General features: G+C 46.9%; 1 protein-coding gene across 1 annotated transcript in view; it reads right to left on the minus strand.

Annotated features, from left to right (window-relative positions):
• Window positions 1–14,188, minus strand: part of LRMDA (leucine rich melanocyte differentiation associated) — a 1,013,426-nt gene extending 999,238 nt beyond the window's left edge. Inside the window, exons 1-2 of the mRNA XM_055325848.1 lie at window positions 13,881–14,188; window positions 7,033–7,133 (exon numbers count right to left, since the gene is read on the minus strand). Of these exons, the coding sequence (XP_055181823.1) occupies window positions 7,033–7,133; window positions 13,881–13,910 (131 nt within the window). The 5' untranslated portion in view covers window positions 13,911–14,188. The remainder of the gene's footprint in view (window positions 1–7,032; window positions 7,134–13,880) is intronic.
• Window positions 14,189–15,579: the final 1,391 nt, after the last annotated feature.

Below are 15,579 nucleotides of genomic sequence, written 5' to 3' on the forward strand. Positions count from 1 at the left end.
CAAAAAACTCAGAGATAAACTTTATAAAGAAAGTGAAATTAAACCCAAGATTATGAGTAAAATGGATGAGAAGGGAAATAAGAGGCATTACTAGAAAGTCTAGGAATTACTTATCCTAGAGACAAGTATGGTAGGAAATCTGGAGATTTCTAAATGACAGAACTTCCTAAATCACACTGCAGGTTACGGCGCTCGTCACGGTCAATGAGAAAGCTGAACCTCATTATGGCCCCTTGGACAACTCTCTCCAGTCTTCCACCACTTCCCCAACCCCAGTCTTACCCCTAGTGTCTCAATACTTCCCCTTGCCAGAGGGTTAAAAATCCAGGAAGTCAGGACACTTGGAGGAGGAAGAGGGTGGTGCCATTGGAACCTCATGCACAATGGCCTGATAACCTGCTCCCTCAGTGATCTTCCCTCCATCCCTGCTGTTTCTGTTCAAGCGGTGTTTGGTGGTGCTACAGTCACAGAGGTTACCTGAGAAAGTGTAAGTACGGGAAATCACAGCCTTGCTATGGAGACATTAGATATTATCTGCTAAGTCGTTTTCCACTTAACCTTTCAGTGGTAAGTTCTGTTGGTAGCTGGAGACATGGCCAGTGATATTCTTGGTACAAAAAAAAAAAGATGCTTTTCACAACATTGCCCAGCTTCGAGAGAACACTCGTTCCAACACACGAAGAACCTTGCCTCCTTCAAATTTATCAGTGTCCTAAAACTATTTTGCAAATTCACTAACAGTTTATCTTTCTAAAGTCTGTCTTTCCTACCATCACCTCTTCCCCCACTCCACTCTCAACATGCCCTCCAAGCAAGACAACTACATTTATTTGGGTTTTTCGAAATGAGTATGAACAAGGCCCCTGACTGCAAAGAAATGGTGTTTGATGAAGACCCATGTCTTCAGAACAGAACATGCCCTTTGAGCTGTTCTCCTGCAAGTCTGGGTGGGAATTCTCTCTCACCCATTCCCACTGTACTATGAACGAAAGTACACTCCTAACTGACAAAGATGAAAAATATGCAGGAGATGACTGGGTTGAGCCTATGGAATGTCAAAGACAGTTGGAGAACTGAAGTATACTGGTGAGCATAGGGTAGGTTATGCTGCATTAACAGATACCCTAAACTCTTCGCGGATTTAATTCTCATTTAAAATTCATGCCCAACCTGGATCAGCAAAGGGTTTTGCTTATTTACAGTCAGAACCCCAGACTGCCAATTACTCTTCTACCTGCTATAATCAAACTGTACACTGGCCTTTCAAGTTTCTGCCGAGTGGTTTCACCCAAGGAAAGAGATGTGCAAATATACCACGTGCTGAAGGAGAGGAAATCCTCAATGTCCATAAGGAACCCCAATAATTATAAAATGGCCACTGTGGAGGGTTAAGTCTGAGCTTTCAACCTCCCCCACAACATGTTTTAGCTCTAACTAGAGCTATGCTCATTGAAGGCCTATTACATGCCAGATAATTTGTTAGGCACTTGACATAGTCACACGCTCAGAATTTCTGCAATAGCCTAAGGCCAGTTAAACAACTGGTGAGTGACAGAAGGATTTCAAGCCAAGGTGGTCTAACCACAAAGCCTTGGTTCCTTTTAATTCCACTGCCCATTTTCCCAATTTAGAAGCAAGTTACCAGGCCCAATTCCATCTAGCAGCTCATAACAGACCAAGTATGGTGGTGTGCCCGTCCTCAAAGCCCTTACCATGCACCACCAAGTGTCCACCTCCTTGCCTTCATGGGGGTGGTAGGCACAGAGCCACGATTTATTTCTTTGCTGGAGCTTCCGAGCCTCTCCAGTCTTTCACTTTCATCCTGGCCAAAGCCAAGGAAGCAACAAGCAAGTTCCCATCTAAGAAATTTTCTCCTAGGCAATTCCCCTATCGAGTGCATTTATCAGAGTGATGCTAAATAAGATGCGAGTGCAAATAATTTAATTTTTAAAACATAAGCTTCCTGTTGCCATAGATCAATTAAACCCTCTCGATGTTAGTGCCAGATTGACACAGGCATATTTATCACTGTTTGCCATGGGAGCCCTGCTCTGCCTGCTGTGCTCAACAAGCTCCGCAAGCAACCCACTCAAACCACTCAGGACTAAGGGCCCTTGGGGGCATGGGATGGGCACCACAGAGAACACTCTCCTTTCCCAATCAGGGAAAAAGGAAAACTGAAGCTGGGGTAGCTCATTAACAAGCTCTCTTAGCCTTGAGCAGATTAAGGAACGAGCACTGGCTAAAGAATTGGATCTTTTTATTGATCAAAGTAAAAATAAAATATGAAAACCTCAAAAACAAGTTCAAGGAAGAGTTTGGGATGACGGGTATTCAAATATTCTTAGTAGCAGAGATCGGTATAATTTCTCTTGAGGGCAAGCTGACATCTTTATCAGAGCCCTCTGACAATTCTGTCTCTGGGAATTTGTCCCAGGAAACTAATCAGAGACCTATTTGTGAGTATTACAAGAATATTTATAATAGAAATATTTTTAACAGTAAAAATCTGGAAACAATCTAAATGTCCAATACTAAGAAATAAGAAACCATTAAACACTGTAATGCAGTATTTATTGATAAGAAAATGCTTCCAACACAACGTGAGCAACAGCATCAATTTTAAATATTTGGCATTATAAAACATTGGAAGACAATAAAATGTCAGCAGTGGTGATTTCCGGTGGTAAGATTATCAGTGATTTGAAAGAAAGAGGGTTTCCTTATACCTTTGAGTTTAACATTTGTATATTGATGTTTTCATTTTTTAAAAAACTGTCTTCAAAAACTAAGACCTAAAGTATGATTTTATGCAGATGCACCCATTGGACTCATGATCATTAATACATTCAAATTCAAGGAACAACACTCCTCCCCTCAGGCATTCCTGGATAAGCTCCCTAAACCTCTACCCCCATTCCAGGGTGGATGACAAGATCCTGTCCCTGGGAATCATGTCCAGGAAGAAAGAGATCTAGGCTTTTAGGGCAGGGGAGACAATGTTTGAGCCTTTTAAAGCAGCCAGAAATTTCATTTTGACCTTTTGTCGTGTTTTGCTTCCCAACTTCCAACCTGACAGGGCACACACTAACTCCAGCAACTTTCATTCCCCCAGGACAGAGTCATAGATACAGTACAGCCTGAATTTCCACAACCTTCTGCATGGACAGGTAACTAGTTTACTATTCGAAGATCCAAAAGCAGCAGAGGATTCACAATAATCAATGCAGGAGAGAAGAAAGAGGTGTAATAGGATAAAAGTTCATACATATAGTCAGTATATATTGTGACTTAAAAAAAAAAGTTCAGAACTTATAAATCCCACTGGGTGTTATTCTGTATGTTGGTAAATTGAACACCAATAAAAATTAATTTATTAAAAAAATAATAATAATAAATAAAAATAAAAAAAGAACTTATAAATCCATAACTATCTTTCCCTCTAGAATGAATAAGAAGAGGCCATAGGAAGAATCAGCAGAACTATCACTTCTATGAATGAGATTAACAAAATTGATGGTGTACAGTTATGAATTAACGGTAAGACAATAGAAAAGGATGTTCTTAATGTGAGTGGTTAACTGAAGCCTGGTGCCTCCCTTTTAACTAACATCTTGGCAAGAAGAAATACAATATGGCCAAAAAGAAATTCACAGTTTGGGATATGCACAAAATAGCTCTGGAGGACTACAAAAAGAGGAATAACAGCAGGGCAGAGGAGAACTGGGAGGCTAAGGGATCTACATGAGAAGAATTTTTCTCCTACTTTTTGCATGTCTGTTCCTCCTAAAACCTATGCCCGATGCATGTATTAACTATTCAAAAAAATGAATAGAACTCCTTGCCTAAAAACAAACTGTAGCCTAAAATACAAATGGACTGCAGCTGATATTGTGACCTAGGGGTGTAGCAAAATTTGTATTAGGGGTTATTGCTCTGTTTAAGTCAATACCCTAATAGGACTCTCTGGATAGGGGGAGTGGGGGAGGCCCACAGAGATGTTCTTTTAAAAAAACGAAAAAAGGAGGGAAATAATTTTTCTACATATGACAAAGTAAGAAGAATTGTGTGTTTCTCTTTTTTTTTTAAAGATTTTATTTATTTATTTGTTTGTTTATGAGAGAAAATGAGAGAGAGGCAGAGACACAGGCAGAGGGAGAAGCAGACTTCCTGCAAGGAGCCCAATGTGGGACTCGAACCCGGATCCCAGGATCATGCCCTGAGCCAAAGGCAGACGCTCAATTGCTGAGCCACTCAGGCGTCCCGAATTGTGTGTTTCTGAGGGCTGCCTGGGAAGAGGGCAAGTGAGATGGAAAGGTGAGAAACGGGCCGGGAGAGACAGGCACCCCATCATATGCAAGAAGGCAAAACCTAATGAGAACCACGGCGAGGGAGAAATTCTCTATTACAAGGGAGCGCCCAAAAGATTTCCAGGAACAATGTTATTCCAACTGTTATTCCAACTGGTCTCCTACTGTGCACTACAATACTACCCACCACCCCCCAGTGTACCTCGAATTGTCAGAAGTTTTAGAGTACACAGTAATACTGTGCTGGGCTTTGGAGAAAGGAAAGGACTATGTTGACTGGGGCCAGACAGGCTGCCAAGAGGTAACACAGCAAACAGAGCAGAGAGATGTTAGAGCGGGGAACCGCAGGGACTCCAGGGGCAGGGCAAACGGACCAGGTGATACGCTCTCCCAACCCCATGGAAACAGTGAGACAGAGCCAGGGAGAAACTTTCTAAAGAATGTGGGCTGGGGATTCACATTATTTCATTTATTCTCTCCTTTCAGCCACTTTTTTTTTTTTTTTTTAGAATTAGCTAAAACAGCTTGGATTTTGATCCAGCTGAAGGCAGAGATAGAGACCAGTGCCTAAATAAGCTCACATCTCCCCCTGACTCCCAAGAGAAAGCATCACCTCCCCTCATCTCCCCAGTTAGGACTATAAGACGGTCAAAGAGGATCCAGCCCCAACACACCCACGTTAAGTCAGGGCTGCTTTTCTCCATTCTGATCTGTAAGTCCCTCCGGCTTAACCAAGTCCTCACGTAAACTCTTCCTGAACCTTAGACCTCACCCCTCCAGCACCCATCCCCGTCCCAATCCAGCTATGTAACCGAGCATGGTGATCACACACCAAAAGAGGGGATAGCATCTCAAACTCAACACTACAGAAATGTTCTCCTCTCAACAAAGGAGAATCAGATTCACAACCCCCCTTCCTCCAAATTTGTTTTACTGACCTTCCTCTCACTGGATTGCCCTGCCTCTAGAACCTGTCATTTCCTATGATAAATCCTTATACATCCAGCCCCTCAGAGCCCACAGCCCCTTCCCACCACTGCCCCAGATCTCTCTCTCTCTCTCTCTCTCTCTCTCTCTCTCTCACTCACACACACACACACACACACACACACACACACACACACACACGTCTCCCAGGGTCCAGCCCCTTCTCTGCCAAAGGGAGGCAGGGCCTCTGAGTTTGACAAAGACAGCTCTGTTTCCTCAGACCTGACAGCTCAGTCCCATGACCTGTCCCCACTGACACACTCCCTCATGGGGCCCAGCCTCCCCCCAACCCACATCCGGGCTCCCACCAGCAAGGCAGCCACAGCCTGAGCCACAATGCCCCAAGCTTCTGGAAGCCAGTCACACAGAAAGAACTTCTTCCAACGCTCAAGCAAAGACACCCTTCCCCTGAGTCTGCACTGGGGAGCTTTTTTTAAGGGGCACATGTCTCAGGCACCGTCCAGGTCAGGCTGTGTACTTTTGTCCTGCCCTTGGGTATCGGGACCAAAAATCATCCTTAATTTCTTTAGAGTCAGCATTTCTTTGTTTGGCATCCTCTCATCACTACTCACTATTTTGTGACTTTTCAGTTCCCATATCTCCCCAGAAGCAGCGGGGACTCCTTTGGGAGCCAGGGAGAAAATGCCCTCAGTGTCAACTCTCTTCTACATACTCTTCTGGACACTCCTTCCCTGAAGACCATGCATCTCAGTAAGTACCAGCCCAAAAGTCTCTCTTGGCTTAAAGTCACTCCCTCTGCCTGCTAGTGCCTTAATACCCTGAGTTTTGTCCATCTTCTCTCAAATGCTTAATTCCCAAGTGTCCTGACTCATAGGCTGGAAGAGAAAAGACTCCAAGGCGTGGAAATACGAAAGTGTGTGAGTCCTGGGGTGGCATTTGAGCTCTTCATCTCTCCTTCCATCCCAAGAGTCTGTTCCATTGGGAGGACAGCACAGCTCAAGGGAGCATTTAGGAGAAAAGCTCCACATGGAACCAGATTATTAGGAAAAGCCACCACCCTGACCCCCGCTCATTTATCCCCCAATATTGGCTTTCCAAGTACCTTCTACTTCCTCTTCCAAGCCCCCAAACCAGTCACAAATGGTAACCTCTTATGAAGAAATGATGTAACTGTCTGTAATCTCCAATGGAATAATATAGAAGATCACAGTTAACCTTTGCCAAGATTGGAACAGTTGTTAGAGTTCCCCTCCCACCTGCCCCATGCCAACAGTGTCTGAATTACTCTGAAATACCATCTGGGAGAAATCATAGCAAATATTTAAGGTTTCAACTCATTAAAAAAGGAAAAACAAAGAATGATTATATACACACACACACACACACACACACCCTACCTGTGATTTGGCAAATCTTTGGGAGATGGGGTTATCCAGAAAAGCATTCCTAAATATCCCAAAATGCAAGACCATTTTCCAGCTTATTCCTTCCCCAAGAGTATAACTTGTCTGCATGGGTATCAGTGAGTAAGGAAAAGAACAAAGTACCGCCACAATGGTCAGGGGAGATGGAGTTGTCCACGCTCACAGCCTTTTCAGTGGCACAGAGAGGCTAGCGGACGACTCATCGGAAGCAAAGTCCCACTTTAGGGGTGTGATTGCACGTCTCAGACCCCACACCCCCTGCAGAACTGGATGGTGACTTTCACCTGCAGGCTGTTACCATGGGGACTGGGCCTGCCTGGCCTGGTCTGCATCTTGTGAATGGTACATACCTCAGAAGGTTAAAGCTCAGATCAAGCCTCTTTGCGAAATGTCCACAGTCCCTGCCAAGGTGCTCTGGAATTTCTCTGCAGTCCTGGCCTATGTAGGACACCTGGAAATTAAATGGAACAGAAACAATGTGGCAAACGGAAATCGCCCAGCTGCTCCCAACCCTGAGTCATTGATCCCAAGATTGCTTCCGTAACTTGCAACGCAAGCTCCCCACCCCCTCACCCCACCCCACCCCACCCCCACACAGAAAGGCCACAGTTGTGACTGTTTTCCTGATCAAATCAGCTTTGGGGGCTTCAAGGACTCTGCCAACAGCTCCCCTTTCCTGGTACATTTAGCATGATGGGGACTAATCCTAGCACAATGGAAATTGGACTAAAATTGGCCAGATTCAGGTGTCCAAAAAAGCCCCCATGTCAGAGCACACTGATATAATCACAGCAATCAGCCTCTCGCTCAGGGGCCTTTCCAACAGCTGCCCCTCTGGCTCTCCTCCTCCCTCTCCTCCTCTCTTCCCCCCTCCCCCAAATACCCTGTTATGCACATTACCTCATAAAAGATACAGCAGATGCACTTACCAGCATTCAACCTGCAGGGTGCTGGAACAAATAGGGTTGGACAAGAAAACCTTCCCAGACCGCCAATCACATCCTATTACCACTGTGTATAAAATGTCCCCCACACTCTCGACAAAGCAGATTTGAAGGCGACGGGGAAATGAAGGGTGGCCACAGCTTCCAAGTCTCTTTTCTCCAGGGAGCCTTTTGCAACCTATCCCACTTGTGTTGCAGGTTGTTCCCTTAGGTCTTCTTTTACTTATTTTATCATCACTATTAACAACCTAGTGTGTGTCCAAATATTAAGAGCTGAACTGAAATTTGATGCAGAATTTCTGATAGTGGGAAGGTCAGAGGGCTTTCTCAAGGCTCCAACTGTTCAATCTTTGAAACACATTTTTACAGATAGTTGCCAATTCGACCACTAACTCCAAAATCCATAAAACAAACCCATGGGTGAGAGTTGGCCAGTGGATCAAAATATATGATACTTCCCTAAATGACTCCCTAACCACCCCACCACCACCAGGTAAAAACTCAGGCCTATTATATGGCTATAGTCCTGACCCTTTTTCAGGTATGAGAATAAAAAAGAGATTCCCCTGGGGGCTATGCTTCCTAATGGAGAACAAGAATATGGTGGCCATAGAGAACACCAGATATTAGGTTGAACATTATGACTTACTAATATTCAATCTTAGAACTACAGAAACAGCACTTTCACAGGACTCTGCCTAATTAAAAAAAAAAAATCACACTGTACCCTAATATGCTGTTCCCAGTCTGTTCCCAACCCTGTCCTAGCCAATGGGAACAGACTGCTGACAGGAGGTATCTTGCATTCACTCCCTCAATAACTTCACTTTTGGAGGAGAGAGAGTAGGCGAGAAGGAACAAAAAAAAAAAAAAAAAAAAACAGGCTGAGGCCAACATAATGATTTGGACTCCAGAAGACACAAGCTAAAAAATAAAGGTCTCTAACAATCTAGCAACCTCCCTTTTCTACATGGGACCTGTCTTTCCTCAGAACTCCTTGTATAATAAAGTTCTGCTTCCAAGTAGAGATGGAAATCCTACAGCAAGAAGACACTGGGGATATAAGGGACTTCAGTTTCCCTCAGGATACCCATTTGATCAGCAGCAGTTTCTGGATTATAATATCTGCAGGCCCATGGAAATCACCAGAAAACCCACCCCTTTCACCCCAGCATGCACCCCCACCTTATATGCACCATTATTCACGATCTCTAGGGTATATACAACATAGAGGCTGAGGTTTAGATGTAGAAGCTGAGCTCTGTCCTTATAGACTCACCAAAGACTAAACCTTATAGGGGGCGCCTGGGTGGCTCAGTGGTTGAGCCTCTGCCTTTGGCTCAGGTTGTGATCCTGGGGTCCTGGGATCAAGTCATATCAGGCTCCCTGCAGGGAGCCTGCTTCTCCCTCTTCCTAGGTCTCTGTCTCTCATAAATAAAATTTTAAAATATTATAGGGATCCAATTTCTCAAAATCCCCCCATGTTCTTACAAAGTAACTAGGACTTCGGCAGCATGCCCAGTATAAGACAGCTTTGTCTGATAAAGCCCAAAGTCCTGCACCAGGCATAGAAACTTCCAACTTGGTCTACAAAGAGTTCTTACAAATCCACATGTGGATGTGGATTTTCTTGATCAATAAACACCAGTGATGCACCTATCATCGTGTTTTGGCCTCAAAAATGTGTCTTCCTAGTTGAATGGTCATGAACTACCTCATGATAGGATGTTGAAAGCCCCAGAAGAACATCAGAACCTAGGGAAAGAGAGGGATATTTGCTCCCCCTTTTCTTCTGTAGGATCTCCTTTCAGAGGCAAAAGGAGCACCAAGGACAGCTATCACCATGCAGCTGCAGCTCATTTACATGCCTAACAAGACTTTCATCAGCTTGTTTTCTTGCAATAGCTTAACACAAGATCCCAGGAAAACTAAATAAAGCACTACTTGTTGCATAGTGAAGACCAAGTCTCTAAAATTTAGTATGAAAACCAACTTGATAAGCCATCTATATGCTTGGACACCAGACCCCTGCCAGTCTTCATGGTAAACTGGGAGCATTCAGAGATAGGAGTTAAGCCAACCACATTTAAGGGTCCAAGTCAGTGTGACAAGGCTTAAGAGCAGCAAGCAGCCACTGCCAGGTGCTGCAATCAACGCTCAAGATGAGAAGAAAGTCATGTTTAGGACGTGCTCCTGAGTGGAAGGCATTATCTCTCAGGATGTCAGGAAGCTTCTCGGAGCAGAGGATTACCTAATGTAACAAGGGCAGTAGAGCCAGGCCAAAAAGAGTTGGCTTCTTGAGCAAATAAGAGAAGGGAAATTGAAATTTATAGACCCTAAATGTAGGAACCCTGGGTGGTTCAGTGATTGAGTGTCTGCCTTTGGCTCAGGTCGTGATCCTGGGGTCCTGGGATTGAGTCCCGCAACAGGGTCCCCACAAGGAGCCTGCTTCTTCCTCTGGCTAGGTCTCTGCCTCTGTGTGTCTCTCATGAATAAGTAAATAAAATTTTTAAAAACCCTAAATGCCACAGAAGCGCACATCCAGAACAAGAATCATTGCATTTAGTCAATCACTTTTAGAATGAAAAACCCAAACTTTGACTTTTCATTTGCCTACCCTTTATCACCAGTATCCCAAGACTTCTACCCTGGGTGGAATAGTAACAGAAAGGGACACCATTATCAGGGAAATGAAAACATAGCAAGATCCCTATATAGGGAAACTGGATAGTAAGTCAGAAATATCTGTGCAAAATCCCCACATACACACATCCCCAGCCCCTCTGAGCAGAAGCCACAGGGAATTACCAAACTGAGGAAGACTACAGATTTCTTTTTGCAGTTGGAACAGTCTGGCCCCCTAGGCATTTCGGAGGATGATAGGTTTGTTAGTGACTGTTTATAGAGATGATGGTTATTTTCTGAGGCCTCACCCCAGCCAGGGGTAGAAGCTCCTCGATTTTAAATCTGCAGCACTGTAAATTCTGTCAGAGTAGAAACCATCCCTGTGCTACTACTACTGATATCCTGGCTGGGTCACAGTCTCAGAGAGTTTGTTTCCTCTTTTGTAAACTAGTCTAACACAAACTGCATCCAAAAGACGTAAAGAATAAGGGAACTAACATTTCTAAATGCCTAGCACCTGGCTGTTACCTAGTCAATCCTGGTGAAATAGCCCAGTGAGTCCTAGATCCTTAACTTACCTATAGCAAGGAGAAGAGTACACAGCACTGTCCATGGCACCTAGTGGCCACTCAGTAAACAGTTGAATGAGACTAATATCCCTAAGAAAGGGATTTGTTAGTCATGTCTCTTGGGCACAAAATTTCAGAGCCTGAATTCCAAGTTTGCATTTGTATCTACAATTAGATCAATGTTGCTACTTTGTCAAAAACTAGTGGAAAAAGACGACTGGGGACTTACTGGTGATATAAATGATGCCTTCAAGCCAAGAGAAGGCCAAATGAAGTCAGATTCATGTTAAATAAAAAGATTTTTACAGAGAAGAGTGGAAAGAGGAAAGAGGACTGATGTAGGCCCGTGAACTCCTAAAACCCCAGGCAACAGCAGTCAGCCCACCGTGGTGTTGAAAGCAGTGGCCTAATTTCAACAAAACATCATCTATCTCATTCAATTGTTTCAGTGGTGTCACGGTGGGGGTTTTTTCTTCTGTGCACTTAAACCATCTCTTTATTTGGGGGATAGGTCTCTCTGAACTTAGAAAAAATTCTATGTGGTTATGTGTTTGTATATATAAGCAGCATTGCAGTAAAAACAGGATCAACATTATCGGCTCATGGGAATTTTTTTTTTTTTTTTAAAGTAGGCTCCACCAAACTTAGAGAAGTACCATGTGACTCACATTCCAGGAACTACTTCTTGTTATGGCTGTCTTTAGAAACTGAAGAGGGGCAGGATGCTACAAAGGCCCTAAACTCCAGGGTTGCCACACAGAGCTCCTGGCCTAGGAGGTTTAGGACATGGGGGATGAACACTCCAGGAGTACTTTCTTAGTCTGTCCTCTCATTAGGGATTGCCTTTGAGCCATTTGGAGTGGGCTAAAAGCAAGAGGTACAGAAAAACCAAGTTAGGGACATGGGGGAAGAGAGGCAGCACAGGAAAGTTCTTAGCCCTACTGTCGAGTGCTTCATGAAGTTGGAAGAAGCTACACCCAAAGAATGCTGGGTCTGAAATGCAGAGACCTAGGGACTGGTTCGGGGAAGGGGCCATTCTTGGGCAGAGGTCCCCTCCTCCAGCTCCTCCCTCTAAAGGCAGGCAGGTTAAATCCCCAAAATCCTTTTCCCTGCCATCGAAATGTACCCATCATTTTTTTTTAAAGATTTTATTTATTTATTCGAGGGGTGGGGGAGGCAGAGACACAGACAGAGGGAGAAGCAGGCTCCATGCAGGGAGCCTGATGTGGGACTTGATCCCAGGACCCCAGGATCATGCCCTGGGCCAAAGGCAGGCGCCAAACCCCCGAGCCACCCAGGGATCCCCTGTACCCATCATTTTTAACCTTTCCCACAGGCTGGTCTGTCCCTGGCCTGCTCACTTCTGAACTGAGAAGGTGGAAACATTTGCCCAAAGTAACCTCAAAAATCTAACTGTGCCTGACGCTACCTCCCTTAGGCAATCCAAGGAGAGAGCTTTAAAACCTCAGAGCTATTTCTCTAGGGCATGCAAGGAAAGGTGAGAAGAGGGTTGGCTTAATCAGAGGTTAGAAAGAGAAACCTGGCTTTTCCAGAAGGTAAAAGCCACCTGGGCCCAGCATCCCTCCAGCAATGACTAAGAACACCTGAGGCTTCACTACAGGGCTGAGAGCAAGTGAGGCTAGGTGTCACCCAGAGTTGAAACTGGAATGTTGCCATTCCTCACAGACACCTGTTCAAAAAGTCAGGTGCCGAATGAGCTCTTGCCATTTGCGACAACATGGATGGACCTAGAGGATATTATGCTAGGTGACATAAGTCACAGAAAGACAAACACCATAGGATTTCACTTGCACGTGGAATCTAAAAAATGAACAAAAAACAAAAACGGACTCAAATACAAGAGAACAAATTGGTGCTTGCCAGAGGGGACAAGGAGAGGAGGATAGGCAAAATAGGTGAAGGGGGTTAAGGGGTACAAAGTGCCAGTTATAAAATAAGTCATGAGGATGAGAAAGTACAGCTTAGGGAATATAGTCTATAATATTGTAATAACGTATGGTGACAGCTGGTAACTACACTTGTGGTGAGCAAGGTATAATGTACGGGATTGTCGAAGCACTGTTGTACACCTGAAACTAATAAAACATTGTCTATCAATCATATAATAAACTAAAAAAAAATCAGGTGCCAAAATAAAACCAGAGGACTTTAGCCTTCTACCTGCCTTGAATAAGGGCCCTCTGCTTAGGATCCAGAGGCAGTCTGCAGTGTGGCCCCCAAACTTAGAGCCTCCCGGGAATGCAGTCTTTGGCGGGACCTAGGTATTTCTGCCATCCTGGGCTCCTTAAAAAAATAAACCACACACACCCCCCTAAACTTAAGTTTTTCAACTTCAGGGGATCCCTGGGTGGCTCAGCGGTTTAGCGCCTGCCATTGGCCCAGGGCGCGATCTTGCAGTCCCAGGATCAAGTCCCGCGTCGGGCTCCCGGCATAGAGCCTGCTTCTCCCTCCTCCTGTGTCTCTGCCTCTCTCTCTCTCTCTCTCTCTCTCTCTCTCTCTCTCTCTCTCTCTCTCTCTCTATGTCTATCATAAATAATCTTTATAAATAATAAATAATAAATAAATAAATAAATAAATAAATAATAAATAAATAAATAATTTTTCAACTTCATTCGTGTAAAGGCGAATATATTAAGAGGTTTTCTTTGACCAAAGTTACTTTCTCCTGACTGTGAGGTTACACACTTTTAATGCGCCCCGGAAACTACCATCAGCTGTGGGCATGGATGACTCTACCTGAGGGAGGACTGGCCCTGCTGGCCTAAGCATTGAGCGCTAGGGACAGAGGAGGCGTAGGGGGCCTGGTGCACCGAGGGGGCCTTCCCCTCTTCCCCCACGCCCAGGGGGTGTGCCGGCCCGAAGCCGGGCTGAGGGGGCGGGCCTGGGCACCTGAAAGAGTCGCCAGCACCAGACACAGCAGCCCCCCTGAGCCTGGGCGAGGAGCTCTTCCTAACCTCGGGGCGGCCCCTTGCCCCCAGAACTCCCTCTCCCCAAACCGACTGCCCCCAGCGGGAGCGGGGCTCGTCCTGGCGGACTTACTTGAGTTCCACTGACCACGAGCCCGGCCATGACGACCGGACGGACGCGCGGCGCGGAGCACCGAGTGGGGGCGCGGAGCACCGAGCGCGGAGCACCCAGCACGGAGCACCGAGCGCGGAGCACCCAGCGCGGCGGCGGCGGGCAGCCCGGCGGGGCGCGCAGTTCCGCACTAAGCAGTCAGCTGACCCGGCGGAAGCCCGAGGCGCCGGCCGGGTGCTGGGACCCGGGTCAGCTGCGCGCCCTGCGCCGCGGCCCCCGCGCAGGTGAACCGAGGCGCGCCCCCAGGTGGCCCCCAGCGCCGCGCGCCCTGGACCCCCGACGCGATCGCCCTGGACCCCCGAGCGCCCCCGGGCGCCGTCGCCGCCGGGGGGTCAGGGGAACAGGAGCACCCCCCACCCCAAGCGCCACGCGCGCAGCCCCACTCGTTAGTGGGGGCGGCCCGGGGAGGGGGCTCCGCGCCAGGGGCGCCGGGTCCGAGCCGTTAGCCAGCCCGGGGCGCGGGCAGCCGGCCGCTCCTCTGTTTCACAATCCAGGTTACATAACTGCCGCGACCGCGGGGCGGGGGGGGGGGGGGGGAGGGGGGCGGGGACCCAAGTCCCCTCCCCCCCTTGGAGGGGCAGCGGCCCACGGGGAGGTTGAAAGGACACCTGGTGGGGCGGGAGGAAGGGGCGATCGGATTTCCCTACGAATAGCTAACAGCCCCCCAGCTGACAGGGATAAGCCCTCGAGAAGGGGAGTCAGTGGGGTCCCCAAAATTTCAGGTTTCTCGGATTCTCTCCCTCTTATTTGTGAAGCTCCAAGTCACCCATGCGGTCAGATTCCACACCCCCACCCCCACCCCCACCCCCACCCCAACCCCAACACACACCCACTCAGCTGCAAGCGAAAGGTGGCCTTTACTGCCTCCTGCACCAGGTTGGGTGGGCAGCTCCTGTCTGTCCTCAACTGAAAGGAACCACATTTTCTCCCTGTGAATTTTTGCCTTCGTGCCTCCATCCCCAGGATGCAGGAAGCTATTACCACATACCACTTCATTGTCACATTATCACCAGAGTCGGTCTGGCCTTGACTGGCCGCTCCCCCCCTCCCTCTTTCCCTCCCACCGGTGAGTACCGGCCCCATCCAAACAGAAGGGGAAACTAAGTCCTGAGGGCCAGGCTCCAGGTCTGACGCCCTGCATTGCAGTTACCTCAATTCAGTAGACCCCACTGATGATTGTAGCTCCCACCGCTGTTGAGGAGGGTGTTCCCAGGGCTTTTGTTTTCATTGCTCGGTGTGTCTAAACAGCACTTAGAAACCCCTGTTTGTGCAGCTGATGATAATTACGATCGTGGTTAAGCATATTGTGGCTATCATCATTGTCTCTCGGGCCTGGTGCCAACACATTGTAATGTGGGCCCTTCTTGTCAGCATCCTGATGAGCGGTGTTGACCTCTGAGGGCTGACCTGCCTGCCCCTCTCCCTGCTGGGAGGAGCAGACATAGCAGAGGGGAACTCTAAGAACAGAGACTTGGCTGTGTTTACTTTGAGGGGTTTCAGGAAATGCTGCAACAAAAGGTCCTACAGGCCAAAAAAGGCAGCTTGCCCTCCAGAGATAAGGGGGATCAAAGGGAATCTTCCAAGGCCTTCTGCCCCACAGACCAGCTCCTCATGCTCCTCTCTCCTTCTCTGCTGGATGCAGCCTCTCTGGTCCATTGTC

This window comes from Nyctereutes procyonoides, unplaced genomic scaffold (assembly GCF_905146905.1).
Source record: "Nyctereutes procyonoides isolate TBG_1078 unplaced genomic scaffold, NYPRO_anot_genome, whole genome shotgun sequence".
Lineage (NCBI taxonomy): Eukaryota > Metazoa > Chordata > Mammalia > Carnivora > Canidae > Nyctereutes > Nyctereutes procyonoides.